Source organism: Pipistrellus hanaki, assembly GCF_964339955.1.
Source record: "Pipistrellus hanaki genome assembly, chromosome: 19".
Classification (NCBI taxonomy): Eukaryota; Metazoa; Chordata; class Mammalia; order Chiroptera; family Vespertilionidae; genus Pipistrellus; species Pipistrellus hanaki.
Genome location: NC_140521.1, coordinates 13,145,503 through 13,163,200, shown reverse-complemented (window position 1 = coordinate 13,163,200; position 17,698 = coordinate 13,145,503). Strand labels below are relative to the sequence as shown.

General features: G+C 49.7%; 1 protein-coding gene across 2 annotated transcripts in view; it reads left to right on the top strand.

Annotated features, from left to right (window-relative positions):
* Positions 1-17,698, top strand: part of ETS1 (ETS proto-oncogene 1, transcription factor) — a 67,921-nt gene that overhangs the window by 20,508 nt on the left and 29,715 nt on the right. For both annotated transcript variants that reach the window (XM_084867726.1, XM_084867725.1), the window contains exons 2-3: positions 14,086-14,205; positions 15,705-15,905. In XM_084867726.1, coding sequence (XP_084723852.1) covers positions 14,086-14,205; positions 15,705-15,905 — 321 coding nt within the window. The remainder of the gene's footprint in view (positions 1-14,085; positions 14,206-15,704; positions 15,906-17,698) is intronic.

The following is a 17,698-nucleotide window of genomic DNA, read 5'->3' as shown; positions in this document are numbered from 1 at the left end:
CACACACACACACACACACTGTGCAGAGACCTGAATCCCAGCTCTGCTGTTCTCCTCAGCTGCCTTGTGAGAAACCTGAGGGAAGAACAGGTCTCACGACGGGCAGACCAGCTGGCTCTATTGGAGCTACTGCCCAAGTCTTTCCATGATGTATTTGTGGCCAAGACGAGGCTGTGTGGGTCCAATGATGGTCAGGCCAGGAGGATTTGTAACTGGTTGAGCAACTGTACCCAAGGGTCTTGGTTAATGTTGGTGTCGGGATGATGGAGGGTCTCTGGTATTACCTTATGGGGCTCAGAGCTTGGCCATTGCCTCTTCAATGCTTTTGTCAGGGGCTCCGATTAGAGAAGGATGCTGGAAGCTTACTTAGTCAGTGGCAGATGGTGCAAAGCTCATAGGACGAAGACAGATGCATGATATAAAAATGACCTCTACATGTGGAAACATGGACCAGAACAAGGGGATGTTTAATGCAGACAAATGGAAAGCTCTACTTGAGGTTACTAGGATTCTGGTGGTGCCGACATGGCTCAGTGGCAGCGACTGAGCAGGGGCCTGGCGGGCAGGGTGCATGGGTGGCTTTTGGAGAGTGGCTGTTAGAAAAGGGATTGTTTTTCTGCACCATCAGAAGTGGGCGGAGCAGGATGGTTACCCCCATGTCCCCATTTCATTCCTGGGAAGGGCGGGGTTCACGTAAGATGCTCAGAGGCTCTTCTTAGTAACAAAGGCTCCCAGGATTGCTTCTGGGTGGGGGAATGGCCAACACCATGCCATCACGAAGGGATCAAGGAATTTTAACACCTGGGTGGAAGTGATAGCAGAGGGACCAGTGAAAAAGGGTGAAAAGCTGGTAGACAAGGAAAGATGAAGTGGTTCCACGTGGCTCCTACCAAATGGAACCCGGTCCAATGGATAGAACTCCTAAGATGGCCGATTTGAACTCAACGTGTGTCATTCCAAAACAAGTATTGTAGCCGAAACCGGTTTGGCTCCGTGGATGGGGCGTTGGCCTGCGGACTGGTGTGGGGGCGGTCCCAGGTTGGATTCTGGTCAGGGGCACGTGCCTTGGTTGCAGGCACATCCCCAGTGGGAGATGTGCAGGAGGCAGCTGAGCTATGTTTCTCTCTCGTCCATGTTTCTGACTCTCTATCTCTCTCCCTTCCTTTCTGTTGGGAATCAATATAATATATTTAAAATAAATAAAAACAAGTGTTGCAGTCCATCCATGGCTTGAAGAGCAGACGACGACTGAACATGTTGGGTGAGGAGCTGCTAGGAAGGACCTCGACAGACCTTACCAGAGCATGTGGCCGTTGTGTCCCCGGTCCTGCCCTACCTGGATTGTCCTGACTCAGTAGCAGGGGGTCCTTTGTGGATTTGGAAAGCTCGGGAGGGAGATGTTTGACCAGTGTGTTGGCCTCTTGGGATTTGTCCCTGCGCTGAGAAAAACGGGCTCCTATGTTCTTACTTTTCATTGTGGTTTCCCCGGGGTTGAAATCAGACAGTTTGCCCTGTGCGAGTGTGTGCGAGCGCGCGTTTCCTCCTCTCCCAGATTTATTTATTAAAAAGGAAACACATCTGCATGAGAAGCCTCAGAACACAGGAAGAATGTCCACTTTGTTTTTCTTGCCACAGCACCGAGACATGGGGTTCAGCTTCCTCCGAGGCGTTTTGAAGACTGGCTTTCATCTCCAGCAGGGCTCTTTCCCATTGGAAAAAAAAGTAAAAAAAAAAAAAAAAAGTGGCCCTTTTCTGGTTTAAAAAATTATTTGTATAGTGTGTAAATAAATAAGAAAGCCGAGAGAGAATTTCCCTTCCAGACGGATGGGAAAATGCTACTTTCTGAACACACCACTTATGGGGCATAGGTGGCTGGCTCTTCCAGGCCCCCTGTGTCCTCCCTTTATTCTGGTTTGAAATGTTCCAATATTCCCTTTCCCCGGCAATTCCTTTCTTTCCTCCTTTTCTGCTTTGCCATCCCTTTTCCTCTGGTCCTCACCCAGCTCTTCGCTCCACCTTTGCCTCTCCCAGGACCTACCTGCTGCTCGTGGACCCTGCCCATTGTTGGCGGCTCCCTCCTTGGGTTTGACCTTGTCCTTCTGCTTTTCCCGGGTAGCCTTCAGCGACGGACGGGAGCCACACTGAAGAGGCCTGTCTCTGTGTTTGTTTCCTGCGTGGGAGGGGAGAGGCAGGCCTTGAGAAAACAGTTCAAAAGTGCAGAAAAACGTTGCCTCTTCCAGCCCAAATAAACGGGCTCCGCTCCATTTGTTTGCCCACATTTTCCCCTCGTCCTCCTCCGCCTTGCCCAGCCCAGCCTGCCCGGTGATGCTCAGGAGCCCCTGCAATGCCTAGCTTGGCCCCAGACCAAGTGCCTGGTGGCCCTCACATGGCCGGGGCCATGGGTTCAATGTGGGGCTGATCCCTGAGCTCAGCTGCCTCCCTTTTCCAGAGAAAACCCTCTTTGGAGAGAACGTGATGGCGACAATGAAAGGAAATGTTCTTGTGTTCATTGTGAAGATTAAACTAAAGAGCTGTGAAAACGCCAAAGCCTACTATATAGTAGGTGCTCAATAAATTATGGTAATTGGGACTTGTTTCTGCCAACCCTCCCATCCTGGCTTTGAACTCTGCCAGCAGGTGGGGGGGAGGATACGCCTGGTTCCCTGTCTGAGGGTCTGGGCAGCTCATCTTGGTTAAACCACTGACGTGACCTGTGTGCGCCTCAGTATCTTCACATCTGTGACGGAGACAGTCCCCAAACCTGGTTGTTTTCAGGATCATATATTAGGAAATATTTTCTAAAACATAAAATTTCACTTGGACAGCAGGACTGCAAATTATAGCCGGGAACCCAGTGAGATAGATGAAAATGCATTGGGTTCACCCAGTCACCCCCATCGGCGGGATCTCGGGGTGCGAGGCCTTAGACCTGCCATGTGAATGAGAGGCAGTGGGAGCTTGGATAACAGTGAGATGTCAGGTGTTTCCTGTGTGTTTCTCGAGGGGGTTATCCTGTGCCATGCTGGTAGCAAAAGCCTTTGACCTTGAGAGTGTTGTAGTTGAAGGCGGGGCCGGAGCTTGCCCTCCCTCAGAGGCGTAGGATCTGTAAGGGACCAATCGCAGGCCCGTGGCTCTCTGCCAAGTGCTGGTGGCCAGGGCCCAGGCCTCGCTTTTTCCTCCCAAGTAACCTACAGTCCTGGCTGGCTTTGTGTTTTCATCACGCTGCTCTGGGATGCCCGGTGTGGTGGGGGTCAACTGGGATCAGCCGTGCAGTGCTGGTGGGAACCACGGGGAGCACTCTGTAGATTCAGAACGGCAGGTTTTAAAAGTGCTCTGTTGCGGGAATCCTAACCCCCATAGTGAAAACCTTTTCTTAAATTGTGAGAGGTTATTCATTTAGAGGCCCCCGGATGACTGGGGCAAAAAAAGCAGCTTGGGTCTCGGCAGTTCCAGGCCTAGAGAAAAAGAGGTTGGAGTGCAAAACTATGGTTTTGCTTTGTGTCATATTGAGTCCGCGATGGCATGCTTAGTAAGTTTTAAAACCCAAAGGACCTCAGGCCCATGGGATCCTGTAGCTGTGAGGTGTTTTCAAGGCAGGACACATATGGTAGGTCATTATTGCCACAGGACGACTTGCCCTTTAGCAGATTGGAGGATGCAGAATAGATAAGAAATCAGTTTGTTCTGTAAAACCAAGACCCAGTTTCAGGGGATGTCAGTTTCCACTTAGGTATCAGAATCTACTATTTTCTTTTCTTTTCTTTTCTTTTCTTTTCTTTTCTTTTCTTTTCTTTTATTATTTTTTCTTTCATTTTCTCAGTTGCTTAGTTGTGCCTCAGGAAATGGCCAGATTCCTTCTTTTGGCTCCCTCTAAGCATTGTGAAATAAAGTCTTATGGGTGTTTAGTTTTCTTTTTTAAAATCTTCATGTTTTACAAGATGTGTTTCCATTCAGTTTGTCACCAGCAATGTATTGATCACCTACTATGTGCTTTGGCATTTTCACACGCACTGACTCGAACCCTCACCTCGGGGCAGGTACAGAATCCTAGAGGGCAGCCTGCCCCGTCTCCCTGATCTCTGAGACCCATCTCCTGCACCTTCCCAGCCAGGCCGCTAGGGAAATCACCTAGTGAGGAGTCCTTCTGGCAGGGGATCACTCATTCATTCAAATGTTTCCTCTTTCGGGCCATTCGCTCGGCAGTGAGGGTGGGAGGGTTGAACCGTTCTAAGGGAAAGAACCGGAACACGGAGCTGCAGGACCCAGGGGCCAGTTGTGATTTCTGGCTCCGATCCTGGAACGGAAGAGCCTCGCCGGGTCCTCCCCAAGCACCTGGGATTGATTTGGGCTGCACTCTGACTTTGAAACATTTGCCGAGGTGGAGGACGGCGAAGGGGGTAGGAAAGAAATAAATCCAGCGATTAAAAATAGCTTTTGCGTGTCAGGTGCCTGAACGAATTTGGGAACATGCCTGCAATCCCTTTTGTCTGGCAGGTCCGAAACCCCGGCGCTGCCGAATTACAGCCGCTTTCATTTGTTTTTCCTGCTCCCCGACCATGTAATGGTCAAGGGCTCATTGGAACCATGTGTGAGCCTGGTGAGTCACCAGATCCTCAGGACTTCGGTGGGAATAATGTGTTAAAATGCCTTTTGGGGGCTGGGACATGGGAGGGGGCTATGGGGGGAGGGTGAAGGGGAGAAGGGAGAGAACTGAAGTCACTTCCTACAGATGTTGAGCGCGCCCAGCCTGTCTGCAGGCGTCTTTCCCAGGCCTGGAGGCAGGGCTGAGGCAGCTAGGAGCATGCTTTGCCTTCCGGAGGGCTATGTCCTTGGTTCTGGGGCAGCTGCCCTCTGAGTAGGGGCATTTGTCTCCGAGTTGGCACGTTTTACCCCAGCAGCCTGCTCTCCCCAGGGGGCAGGGTGTAGGTAGCAGAACCCAGACGGTGTGATGGGAGACGGTCTTGCGTTTTTGGTCAGTCAGTTCCCTGGGGGGTGAACTTGGGGTTTTCTGAGCAGCTTCTTTCTCTTTCTTTGGCTCCGTTTCCTATTGGCTGGTGATGTCCAGGGGGGTGGGCATTAAGAGAAGGGCAGCCCTACCCAGATCGGCTCAGTGGATAGAGCAACCAACGGTCTGCAGACTGAAGGGTCCTGGGTTCGATTATGCTCATGGGCATGTACCTGGATTGCAGGCTTGACAACCAGGAAGCAACCAATCAATGTGTCTCTCTCACATCGATGTTTCTCTCTGTCTCTCCCCCTTCCTTCCCCGCTCTCTAAAAATCAATGGAAAAATATCCTTGGGGTGAGGAGAAAGAAAGAGGGGGGCAGGTGGGAGGGAGGAAGGAAGGAAAGGGAAGGAAGGAAGGAAGGAAGGAAGGAAGGAAGGAAGGAAGGAAGGAAGGGGAAGAAGCCCAGTTGCATGTTTCCCTGACTGATCAGAGTCTCTTTGGGGGCTCATGGTGTCCCATTATTTGGGGTCCTGATGGACTGTTTGGTTAGCCCATCAAGGGCACTGAGCCATTTTTTGCTTAGGTCTTGCAGAAGCCAAGAGTCCTGCTTGTCCCTCATTGCTCTGTCACATCATTAAGTTTATGAAACAGAGCTGAGGGGCTGAGGAGGGACCGCCCTCCCTCCTTTGCATTGACCTCAGCCAGGATCCTTTGGATTATGCCAGCTCCCTCCATGACAAACACTGCCCGCCACGTTCCTAGGGCCTGCAACAGGATTGGAATCGGGGTGTAGGATAAAGAGGACCCCTTTCTGGTCCCTTCATTCCTAGTTCCATCCTGTTCAATCGGCAAGAGAGACTGTTGTGATTTCCTCCACATGCTTCTGAGATGGTAGTGTTTTCACTGGTAAATCCTCTTACAGGCCAGGGCCAGCTGCCCAGGGCATTCCGCGCTGGCATCAGTTAGCAGTCACTGGCCACAGCCCATTCTATTTCTATTGATCTGAATGAGTAAAAGCACCCTCTCTCTTACACAGGACTTGTTCTAGGCCAGTGGTCGGCAAACTCATGAGTCCACAGAGCCAAATAGCAACAGCACAGCCATTGACATTTCTTTGGAGAGCCAATTTTTTAAAACCTAAACTTCTTCTAAAGCTACTTCTTCAACATAGACTCGCCAGGCCGTGGTATTTTGTGGAAGAGCCACACTCAAGGGGCCAAAGAGCCACGTGTTGGCTCGCTCGCGAGCCGCAGTTTGCTGACCATGTTTCTAGGCTGTTTGGCACTTGCCAGAAGCCCAGCCTTTTTGCACTCTCCTGGTGAGAGCCAAGGTTCCTGGGGACTGTGGGGGAGGATGATCCTGGGGTCTCCTGCTTGTAGGATGTGGGTGTCAAAGGGAGCGCACACCCTCGCTTGAAATCGTCTCCCTCGGATCCGACTTCTCCACTTTCCAGAAGGCGGTAGGGTCGCTTGCCATGTGGGCCTGCGCATGCGATGTAGAGCTAGATGTGAGCACCATGAAGAGGAATCCAAAGCCTTCTTTTCTTTTTTCCATGAGTGTATCTGCCTCCCCTAAGCTTTCTTAGGATGCCCCTCCTCTATCTCAGAGATACTCCCACCACAGTGAAATGTTTGTGGGTGAAATGACATGTTGTCTGAGGTTGGCTTCCCAGGCCTTCAGAGTGTGTGTGTGTGTGTGTGTGTGTGTGTGTGTGTGTGTAGATGAAATAATAACTGGTAGGGTTGATCGATTTGGCGTAGAGATTCGTTGTGTTCTTCTCTCTACTTTGGTATGTGCTTGAAAATTGCCATAATGAAAAATGTGACACCCTGTGCGGGATGTAGACACTGCAGGTCCACAGACCTCATCTTTAGCACTGCATGGAGTGGCTCACCCAGATAAGAACCCGTGGCTTTAGACCAGCAAACCAAGTCACGCCCAGTGCCCGTCCCAGCGGGTGCTTCTTTGTTGTCATCAGAATCTTGCCTTTCCATTTGTGCCAGGTACTCTTTTACCCCCCTGTACCCCCCCACCCCCCCCCATGAACAAGCTTTCTTCTTGGTTTCCTTTCTCTTTAAGAAACACATTTCGGTGAGATTCTATGTAACTAACTCACTTTATAGTATGTGACTTGGGGTGACCTCGGACAGGGAAGGAGCCAGGTGTGTGTGTCACCTGTGTCTCTTTGTAGGGAAGAAAGACTCACTACTCAGTCCCAAGATGGGAACAGGCTGTATGGCTTTTATTTACATCATTAGGGGACCAGCCACCTGAAATTCTGCCTTTCTTCAATCCAGGAGCGGTTTTAAGTTCTTTATTATGTCCTCAACTGTATTTAATTTTCAGATAAGAACTGAAGGTCCTGGTTTGTGTGTTTTTCTCTCTCGGCCTAAAACATTTCAGTGTGTTTGGATCTTGGGTTGATACCTATTTGTAGCAGCAATGGGAGAGTATAAGGACCTTGGACTTCAGACTTGAACGGTTGGGTTCCAGCCCTGCCTGGACCCTCCCAGCCCTGGGACTTGAGGCCAAGTTCTTGAACTCTTGGGATCTCGGCTCCGTCGTCTGTGAAATTGGATCTTGTGATGAGTACCTTCCCAGACCCTTCGAAAGTTTCAGGGGGTGAGGATATTGTGAAATAGCATACGGGAAGGGTCTTGGTGGACTCAAAGCAGTTTTCAGCGGGAAGGACTATTATTCACGCGTGGCTTTCCTTTCATGCCGTCCTTGCTTGGATAATACCCAGCAGGCACCACTAGCATTGTCATGGCAATCGAGAGGGTTTGGCCAGCCCAGCGGTTGCCTAAGACTGAAATGCACACTGGTCCTTGGCTGTCTTCCTCACCCTCATCCCAGATGCTCCAGCCCTTCCTGTCACTCAACTTGAGGATGGCGAGAGGAGGACTATCTCAGGTCAAGAAGGCCAGATGTCTTGAACCTCTCCCAGGACAAACCCTACTGCAGCCTCAGATTCTGTGCAACCCTGTTGCTCTGGGAGCGGCTCAGGGTGGATAAGTCACATGGACCGCCCCTGACATGGAGCAGCCCTGGGCTTGGCGGTATACACACGAGTGAATTGAAACCTTGTTCTCCGTGTGAGTTAAAACATCCACTGGCGTACACGCTTTTGTTCGGGTTGAGGCCACCGTGAAAAAGAAGCAGATGTTTCCCTGCATTGAAAAGGCCACAGGCTCGTTACACGCCCACGGGTTAGAGGAACGCTACCTGCTCGTTTCCGCCTCCTCACTGCAGCCCCGTTAAGGCGGCTGGGCCTGTAGTTATGCCCTCGCTCCGGTACAGCTCCTCTCAGAAACTTAGGTTGATTCTTGTAAACACTAACTCCGAGGTAGGGTCCTGAAGAGTCATGTTAGTAAGAAGTCTAATTTTTTTTTTTTAAAAAAACATTTCTTTATTGATTTCAGAGAGGAAGGGAGAGGGATAGAGAGATAGATACATCAATGATGAGAGAGAATCATTGATCGGCTACCTTCTGCACGCACCCAACTGCACCCTACTGGTGATCGAGCCCACAACCTGGGCATGTGCCCTTGGCTGGAATCGAACATGGGACCTTTCAGTCCGCAGGCCGATGCTCTATCCATTGAGCCAAACCAGCTAGGGCTGAAGTCTAATGTTCTTGTCATGTATCTATGTTCCCAGTTTCTAGTGCCCTTGCTGGTGGGAATCTCCCCTGTATTGATGTAGTCTTTCCCCACATTGGGCGTTCAGCATGTTGACACATTTTGAGACAGATGTGCTATTTGAACGGAAGATGCAACAATGACAGTGATGAGCACAAAGGCAGTTTTAGTTTTTGTCTGTAAAATGCAATTAGCTGATTTCTGGGGAGGCGCTGATTGAGTTCCCGGAGCTGCTCCTTCAGTTAGAAATATTTAGTACCTAATGCAGAAGGATTATGGTCGGACCTGAGAGCCAGTGTGGTGACAGTCATAGAGATGCCAGCTTGGGCTCCCCCTGGTCAGATCCTGCACCTGTGGCGTGATGACTTCATTGCTGTTATTCACTGTAACTGATGGAACTGCCAAGGTCAGAAACTAGCAACTTAGAGGGGATTTTTGCGTTCACATTTTGCATGAGGAGAGTTTAATATTTACACCAGTATCCACTGTTGAATGTGATTATTCACTATCACTTAAAAGCAGTGTTGCTGCTACTGAAAAAAAAAAAAAAGAACAATCCTTTATAGAGGATGTTCAATTTTTTTTAAACCATTTTTTTTAAACCAAAATTCCTCCTTTTATAGAAATGGTGTATAAAGCTCTGACTCTCCTATATGAGTCCTTTGGGTCCCAGGGCCATGATATGCCCTCTCCTGAGGTCAAGTCCAAAGGCAGGTGTCCCAGGTGTGCAGGGGCGGCTCCCATCACTGGGCTGGGAGCACTTTTCCAGTAGATCCAGTGCTTTGAGCCTCGCCTTGGGGTAGAGCCGTGGGCACCGTGCAGCTGTGGCCGCCCACATGTGGGCCAGGCTTCACAGATGGCATTGAGGTGGACAGGCAGGAGTCATGCCAGCTGCTTCCCTCACAGAGAACAAGGGGGAACTGGGGAGGCCGGCTCCCCGACAGGAAGCAGAAACCTACACGGAGAGTTGTCAGCCCAGCAGTCCCGGCCAGAGCCTACTGCCGGCGTAGGCGGTGTTACAGGGAGCAGGCTCCAGGAAACCGCTTTCTCAGGCTTTCTGCTGTACTTGGCCTTCCCCTGGCCCTGGCATCAGGCTGCCCACGCTGCCTTGTGAGGAGGTGCCTGGGCCTCTTTGGCCAGCCTCATCCTTCAGGCCCAGTTTTCAGCTGAAGCCTGGCTTGGCCGTTTGGCCTGGCCTGGATTTTCCACATGCGTTGTCCTGGCCAATTTCCGCCATCAGTGAAGTCCTTGTCATCGCGTCATAAATCTAAAGGAGGGAACAAACACACAGCGCAAGTCGAAGTTTATGGATTTGTGTTGGATGGGGGTGAAGGGAAGAAAAGTTGATTCACGTTCAGAAGACACGGTGTTCGCTGGACGTTCCTTGATGGACTTGCATGTCTTGCCCCCGTGCTAGGAGTCAGGGAGGCTGCCCTGGACCCTTCTCTCAGATGAAATGCTCTCCAGTTAAATAGTCTCTTTTTCTAAAGCAAAACCGACTTCCCCTCTAAACAGAGACATTCCTGGACCTGCCACTTAGCTGTTCTTGGGCGTGTGAAGGGGAGCCCTGATGTGTGTCTTGGTGACTCATTTGATGATGACACCATTGTTTGAAGTTGCATAATCAACACTGTTTCCCCTCCCCCTCTCTTCCCCCCACCATCCCCAACAATCTGGGATTTTCCATCATTTTGTCAACCTTCCTGCAGGCATGTTGATTTTTCCACTACATTTTTTTGGGGCACTTCCCAGGGCAACCCAAACTCTCCACTCCCCAGATCTTCAGATTCCCGCTCCCTGGAGGGCCTGGGAGCAGTCGAGTGAAGCCTCCTGAGCCTCCGGGGCGGATGGACTCTGAGCTGTGTCCTGACAGCCTCGCTCAAAGCTCAAAGCCCGGAGCAGACAGAGGGAAGGTGCTGGCGGCCCTTCTCCTTGTAATGTACAATAGTTCCAGTCACTTCCATGTTCAAAAGCAACATATCGCCTCCTTTTCTTTCCCCCAAAGGTCACTCATTGTAATCGTTTCCCTCGTATGTTTCCATTCCATTCAGCCAAGAACACATTGCGTATGTCCATGGGAGTGTTTGGCTCTCCAGGGTTTAGAGATGGCTGGTGAGGAACCTCTACTGTGGCCATGCCCAGAACGCAGCCCTTCAGTAAACCAGTTTCCTAGGATGCCCTGGAGACAGAGGCTGAGGAAGTGTGTCACTGAAGGTCACAGGATGGCCAGGAGGAATTCTCCTTTCATTTCTTTGCTTATTAACTTTTTTTGGGGGAAATTGTGCCTGAGGTTGATTCAGACATTGTGTGTTCTGGCTGTGGACATGGTCTGCAAGTACAAGAAGGATTGAGCCCTAACCGGTTTGGCTCAGTGGCTAGAGCGTCGGCCTGTGGACTGAAAGGTCAGGTTCAATTCCGGTCAAGGGCATACACCTCGGTTGTGGGCACATACCCTGTAGGGACTGTGCAAGAGGCAGCTAATCGATGTTTCTCTATCATCGATGTTTCTCACTCTCTATCCCTCTCTTTTCCTCTCTGTAAAAAAATCAATAAAATATATTTTTAAAAAAAAGAGGGATTGAACATTGAAGAGATAAAGATGTCCGTGGGTCCAGCAAAGGGCCTCACGTTTGTGAGTCTGCAGACTTCGATACCTCGTTCTTCCTTCCTACCTGCATACATCAGTTTTACAGTTGTCACCTCCTACATGCACTTCAAACTTGTTTGCTCACCCTATCTGCTGTGCTGCCTTCCCAGTCAAAGCCACCATCATCTCTCACCACAGCTAATAACTTTTTAACAAGTCTACCCACATCCATTTATAGTTACCTCCTGCACAGAGCAGCGAAGTTGTCTTCTTTAGATTTTCCATTTTCTAAATGTGGTGAAGTAAACATAACCAAATTTTGCCATCTTCATCGTTTTTAAGTGGACAGGTATGCCGAGTGTTGTGCACCCACCACCACCATCCATCCCGGGAGCTCTTGGCATCTTGTAAAATGGAAACTGTCCCCAGTCCACAGCAACTCCGTTCTCTTCCTCCCTCCAGGCCCTGGCACCCATCCGTCTACCTTCTGTCTCTATGGATTTGACTCCTCCAAGTACTTCATCTCCTTAGTCTTTTGTGACTGGTTTCTTTCACTTAACATAATGTGAAGGATCCATCCATGCTGTGTATGTCAGAATTTCCTTCCTTTTTAAGGAAGGAAGCAGTACAGTATTGTATGAATAGTATTGCATTGTGTGCATATACTATATGTTGCTTATCTATTTGCCTGTTGGTGAACACTTAGGTTGCCTCCATATTTTATATCATGTGAGTAATGCTGCAGTGAACACAAGAGTACACATATGCAGGTGGTGGGACATCCATTGCCATCCCCTGTGGGTGTCACGTCACAGCCTAGAGGGTCTAAGGCACACCAGTACAGGTGTTCAACTCTTGGGTCGATAGAAAGCTCCTAACAGTGCACATCAGCAACAAAACAACCTCAAACAGCACTAGGTAGAAATGAACAAAATGTTTGGAAATACATTTCTCCAAAGAAGATACAAAAATGGACAGTGAGCACCTGGGGTGATGATTAAATATTAATAATCATCCATTAACCATGAGGGAAATACAAATCAGCAGGGAACATCATTACTCATTAGGAAAATATAAATCAGCATCATTCATCATTCATCATTAGGGAAATACAAATAAAGACTACAGTGTAATAGGGTGGCTACTATTCCCTGCCCCCCCCTCCCCCCCCCCCCCCTAAAAACACACCCAGAATGTAGTAAGTGTTGGCAAGCTTCAGAACTCCTGTGCGCTCTTGCTGGGAGATTGAAATCATGTGGCCACTTTGAGGAAAGCAGGATGGCGGTTCCTTGACAAATAAAATACAGATCTTCTTAATGTGGTCATGCATAAAACTCTCAATGACTTTGTAGTCTACTTGGGATAAAACTATAACGTCCTTCACACACTCCTGGCTTACCTTTCTAACCTCATCCCAAACAGCTGGCCCCTGCCACTCTGCTGCAGCTTCTGATCTTTTTGAGACTAAAACAGGCCAAGTTTTCTCTCCTCCCCCTCACCATGACCTGCATTGAGGCAGTCCCTTTATCTAGGATCACCATCCTCTAACGGTCATTAGGATCACTTGAACTCTGTGTTAGAAATGCAGACTGCCAGGCCCACCTCCTCGAGAAAGGCTGGAGAATGGCTGGGAATTGGCATTTCCAACACATTCCAGCGGATGCAGATACAGCTGGTCTGGGGGACCACACTTTGAGAACCCATTCATCTAGAACAGTGGTTGGCAAACTCATGAGCCAAATATCAACAGGACAATGATTGACATTTCTTTGGAGAGCCCATTTTTTTAAACTTAAACTCCTTCTAATGCTACTTCTTCAAAATAGACTTGCCCAGGCCATGGTAGTTTGTGGAAGAGCCACACTCAAGGGGCCAAAGAGCCGCATGTGGCTCGTGAGCCGCAGTTTGCTGACCATAGGTCTAGAATATTTTTCTCCTTTAAGTTTCTATATGTCCTTTAGATCTCAAGTCAAAAGTTTTTCTCTTTGCCTAAGGGATGCCTTCTCTGATTTCTCCAGACCAGGGGTCCTCAAACTTTTTAAAGTGGGGGCCAGATCACGGTCCCTCAGAGAGCTGGAGGGCCGGACTATATGAACTACTAATCCCTACTGTAACACCTTGGCTGCGCTCACTGCCCAAAAAACCTGGCGGGCAGGATCAGACTCCCCTGGGGGCTGCATGTGGCCCGCGGGCCGTAGTTTGAAGACCCCTGCTCCAGACCAACAGGAATTCCTGTTTTATCTTCTACATCTCTGAAGCCCTTAGTCACGTTTCGGACATTTAATTGTGTAAATCGTTTTTTAATGACCGTATCTCCTGCCAGAATCGGATCTTCAGCTCCAGGAGTTGGGGGCTTACTTCTGTCTGTTTATTGATTTCTCTGAAAATCCTTGCATATAGCAAATGCTACATAATTATTTGTTGAATGGATGAGTATTATTTCCTTTTCATAGGTAACTGGAAGGATGTGGGAACATTCATCCTCCCTGTGAATGATGAAGGATAAATAGGAATGGTGGCGGAATTAGTAGAGCTATATGGAAAGAATAAACACATTTGTTAATCAGGGGTGTAGGACAGTGTAGATAAGAGTCAGGTTTTTTTTTAAGAGGCCTAGCAAACTTTGAGAAGGGCCTCCCATTCCCCATTTTACCTGGCCCTGTGAGGCCCTGTGAGGTCAGTGATTTTTCAGCTTGCCTTCTCCAGACCATTCATGCCCTATTCTATTTTATGGGTGGTTAATCACCCATTTAGTTTTATTTCTTTAAAATGGAGATATAATGGACAAACATCACTATATTAATCTAGATGTACAATATAATGGTGTGCTATTTGTACAGTACTGCAGAATGAGCCTTCACCTATTTCGTGTGAATTCTTCATGTGCTGAATTTTTTTTTTCTTACAGATATGGAATGTGCAGATGTCCCACTACTAACCCCAAGCAGCAAGGAGATGATGTCTCAGGCACTGAAAGCCACTTTCAGCGGTTTCTCCAAAGAGCAGCAAAGACTGGGGATCCCCAAAGGTACGTTCTGTCCTTGGGAAAGAGGTTGGGAGCAGGCTTTTAGGGGAGGTTCGTCTTCCCACCTGAGTGTAAGGTAGCAGATGTGGCTGCAGGGCGTGGCAGAATCTGCTGGAACAATTGCCCACACGTGCTGACCTTCCCATCTCCCGGCCCCTCGCTGCCACCTTGGTCAAACTTGTTCCCAAACTTGTTTGCACATTAAATGTAAGATCTTCAGCCCAGGCCGTCTCCCAGACCAATTAAATCACAATTGCTGGAAACGCCAGTGGTTTTGAAGCTTCTCCAGTGATGCCCCATACAGACACTTTGGAAAAAAATCATGGTTTCAGAGCCATTCCCTGGGTGAGCTCCTGAGCTCCGTTTCTTGGAATGTACTGATTGCTCTGTTCTTGTCCGTGTGCTGCGGTGCAGCGTGTTTATCCTTGGGTGTTCTCCTCTGAAAGGGTTTATTCAGGAATTCGAGGGGACTCGGGTTGTCAGAAAGGAGAACTGACCGGGGAACACTTAAGCCTTCACGCAGCAACATTTCCTGAATAGCTGCAAGCAGGAAGAACACTGGGCTATTGAGTAAGAGCGAGGCTGCCTTGAGAGCCGCCCGGACAGGCCTCCAGCCCAGTGGGAACCAGGCCCCGGGAGAGCCAGGGAATGGGTCTGCACCTCTCCCAGGGGTGCTGCTCCACCGCAGCCTCTGCCCACAGTAACGCCCAGCATCCTCTCAGGGTCACAGGCGGGAGAAAGTGAGTCCCCGCCAGCCTCTCACCAAGTTGCCTGCTCCGTGGAAGGGGTGACCTTGAGAGCAGGTATGTGGGCCCTGCAGCCTGCCACCATCGGAGTTCTTCAGGTGTCCTGGCTGGTGTGGCCACGTGAGGGTGTGGTCACGTGAAAGCTCGGGCCACGTTGGACGGGTATGCAGAGTGTGTGCTCTTTTGCCGGGCAGTGCTAGGACTGTCATATGGACGCACTTTGCACGGGGTGTAGGTTAATACAGGCACCCTATAAGTACCATTCCAGTGACTGACTGTAACAAATTGCTATGGTTAGTACCAACCATAATTAGCTAAGATAAAAATAATTAAGAATAACAGTCCTCTTACCCTATAGGAGGAAGGAGCAGAGCAAACGTGATTTCGTTGTTATTGCTCTTAAAAAACTCATCTGATCCTCGTCCTGGGCTTTGCAAAAAGCCTACCGAGAATCAGGCCTCGAGACGGAAGCAAGTTTGGAAAACTTGTCTGCATGGAGGGTAGAAGACACTCGTGTGTTCCTCTTTGGCGGGTGATTGTGATCTCCTAGCCGGCGAGCTGGAGCTGAGGATGTGGGGAGGTGGGAGGTGGGGAGGAGGAAGGTGCTCCATGACATGCATTTGCAGGCTTGTGCTTCCCAGATCTTTCGATCAGAGGACATCCTCAGCCAAGCTCGGTTCCTCGGCATCCTTTCCGAGGCCCAGGCTGGATCTCGGGGCCTGACGTGCTGGGTCCCCCTGTGCTCTCTCCCCGCAGACCCCCGGCAGTGGACAGAGACCCATGTGCGGGACTGGGTGATGTGGGCCGTGAACGAGTTCAGCCTGAAGGGCGTGGACTTCCAGAAGTTCTGCATGAACGGAGCCGCGCTCTGTGCGCTGGGCAAAGACTGCTTTCTGGAGCTGGCCCCGGACTTCGTTGGGGACATCTTGTGGGAGCATCTGGAAATCCTGCAGAAAGGTACATGTGTGTGGATAGTAGGCAGGTGAATCTATCCATGTGCCAGGTAGCGGGACATCCATGCCATCCCCTGTGGGTGCCCATCACAGCCTAGAGGGCCTAAGGCAGGCCAGGACAGGTGCTCAGCCCATGTGAGTCTCTTTTTCTTCTCTGTCTTGGAGGTTCCAATTTTAAGCTTTGGTGAGATTGCACTCATGACACTTCTTGCAAAATGGTGAGCCCAATCCTTATCTCAGACTCAGGACTGTTGCAAGGAGCAGAGCTCACAGCCAGCTCTGAGGGATATTTTGTTCCTAGTAATCTCCGTGCACACTCCCTTTATCCGCGGCCGCCTGGTGCCCGGCCTTGCCCACCAGGAAGCTTAGCGTCTCCCAGCTTGTTCATGCCACAGGCTCCTGCCCGCTGGCCGGGTTGGAAGGGCAGGAGCCAGCCTACCTTTGCATCTGGAGCAGGAACCGGGGTCACGCCGGGACACTGTGTTGCAACCTTGTAATGACATGGCCTCCCCTGCTAGTCTCTTCCAACCTTTTTGGACCAAGTGACTCATGTACCACAGTCCTGGCTGAGGATAGAAACAGCAGCAGGCGGCAAACTTGGGTGTTTTTGCGCTTATTTTTCTGAATTTCTTCTTAAAATAAATGGCAGTTACCAGCAGTCAGCGGTGCCCTCCAGCTGACTGTAAGCCTAGAAGCCGGTCGCCCTCTGTGACCCAGGCCCACCCTTTCCCTGTGGTCACCAGCTCCAGCCCTTGGCGCGGACGCTGGGGGTAGGGAGCAGAGCTCAGGGCTAGCACTTTTACTCCGTATAATACCTTCCTTTGTTTAAGGATATTTTCCACTCTGCCGTGCTCCACAGGGGCCCAAATTAGAGTCCTCTGGGCACAGGAGTGTTATCCCTTTTCTCCTTCTCTTCAGGTTCTGCTGAAAAAATAAATACACACAGGCAAAGCGAGGTGGCTCTTGCCCCGGGTGGCCGGGGATGGGGCTGGGGATGGGGCTGGGGGAGGGGGGGGTAGGAGGAGTTGGGGGTTAGCCGCACAGCCTTCCCAAAGCACAGACAGGTTCCTCCTGTGGCTGCACACACCCCCACTCACACCTGTTGAGGTGAGCTGTCTGTGTTTAGAGGGAGAGACAGGCCAGGCTCATCACAGGTCTGATGTGACGACCATTGGCTCCTCACTAGTGGGTCCTATCAGATCGTGTCACCCAAATATCTTCTGTTAATACTTCCGTTTCCTCTACTTCTCACCATGGTGTGGCCAGGGGTTCTGGAGTGTCAATCTACCTCTGATCACTGTTAAAATCAATACCTCTATAGCACCTCCTTGTAGTGTGTGTGTGTGTGTGTGTTTAGTATGTTGCCTTAAGGACCTACTAAAGAATGTGCCACCATCTTTAAGTGGTAGTTGCAATATCCTCGCCTAAAACAAAAATCAATGTTGACTGAAGCATTTTCTTTAATGGTGGTCTTTAAAAAAAAAAAATCTGACCTTTCTCTTCCTTTTTCCATTGAGGGAGTCTGTTACCTTCCCTATTCACTGAGAAGTATTGACTTCGTGATTCTCATTCTAAAGCATTTCTGATTTAAATATTTTTGCCCATTTTAATCAATTATTAAATCTTCTCTTCTAGAAAAAAAAAAAAAAAGAGAGAGAGGAAAAAAAAAACACACACCACAATCAAAATGCTTTAAACTACGTTTTCCCTTTGGATTCCCACCACAGCCCTGAGCCTAGGGAGGGCAGGCACTGTGAGTGTCCCCATCTGTGAAGTGAGGACAGCTTAGGTGGTTTC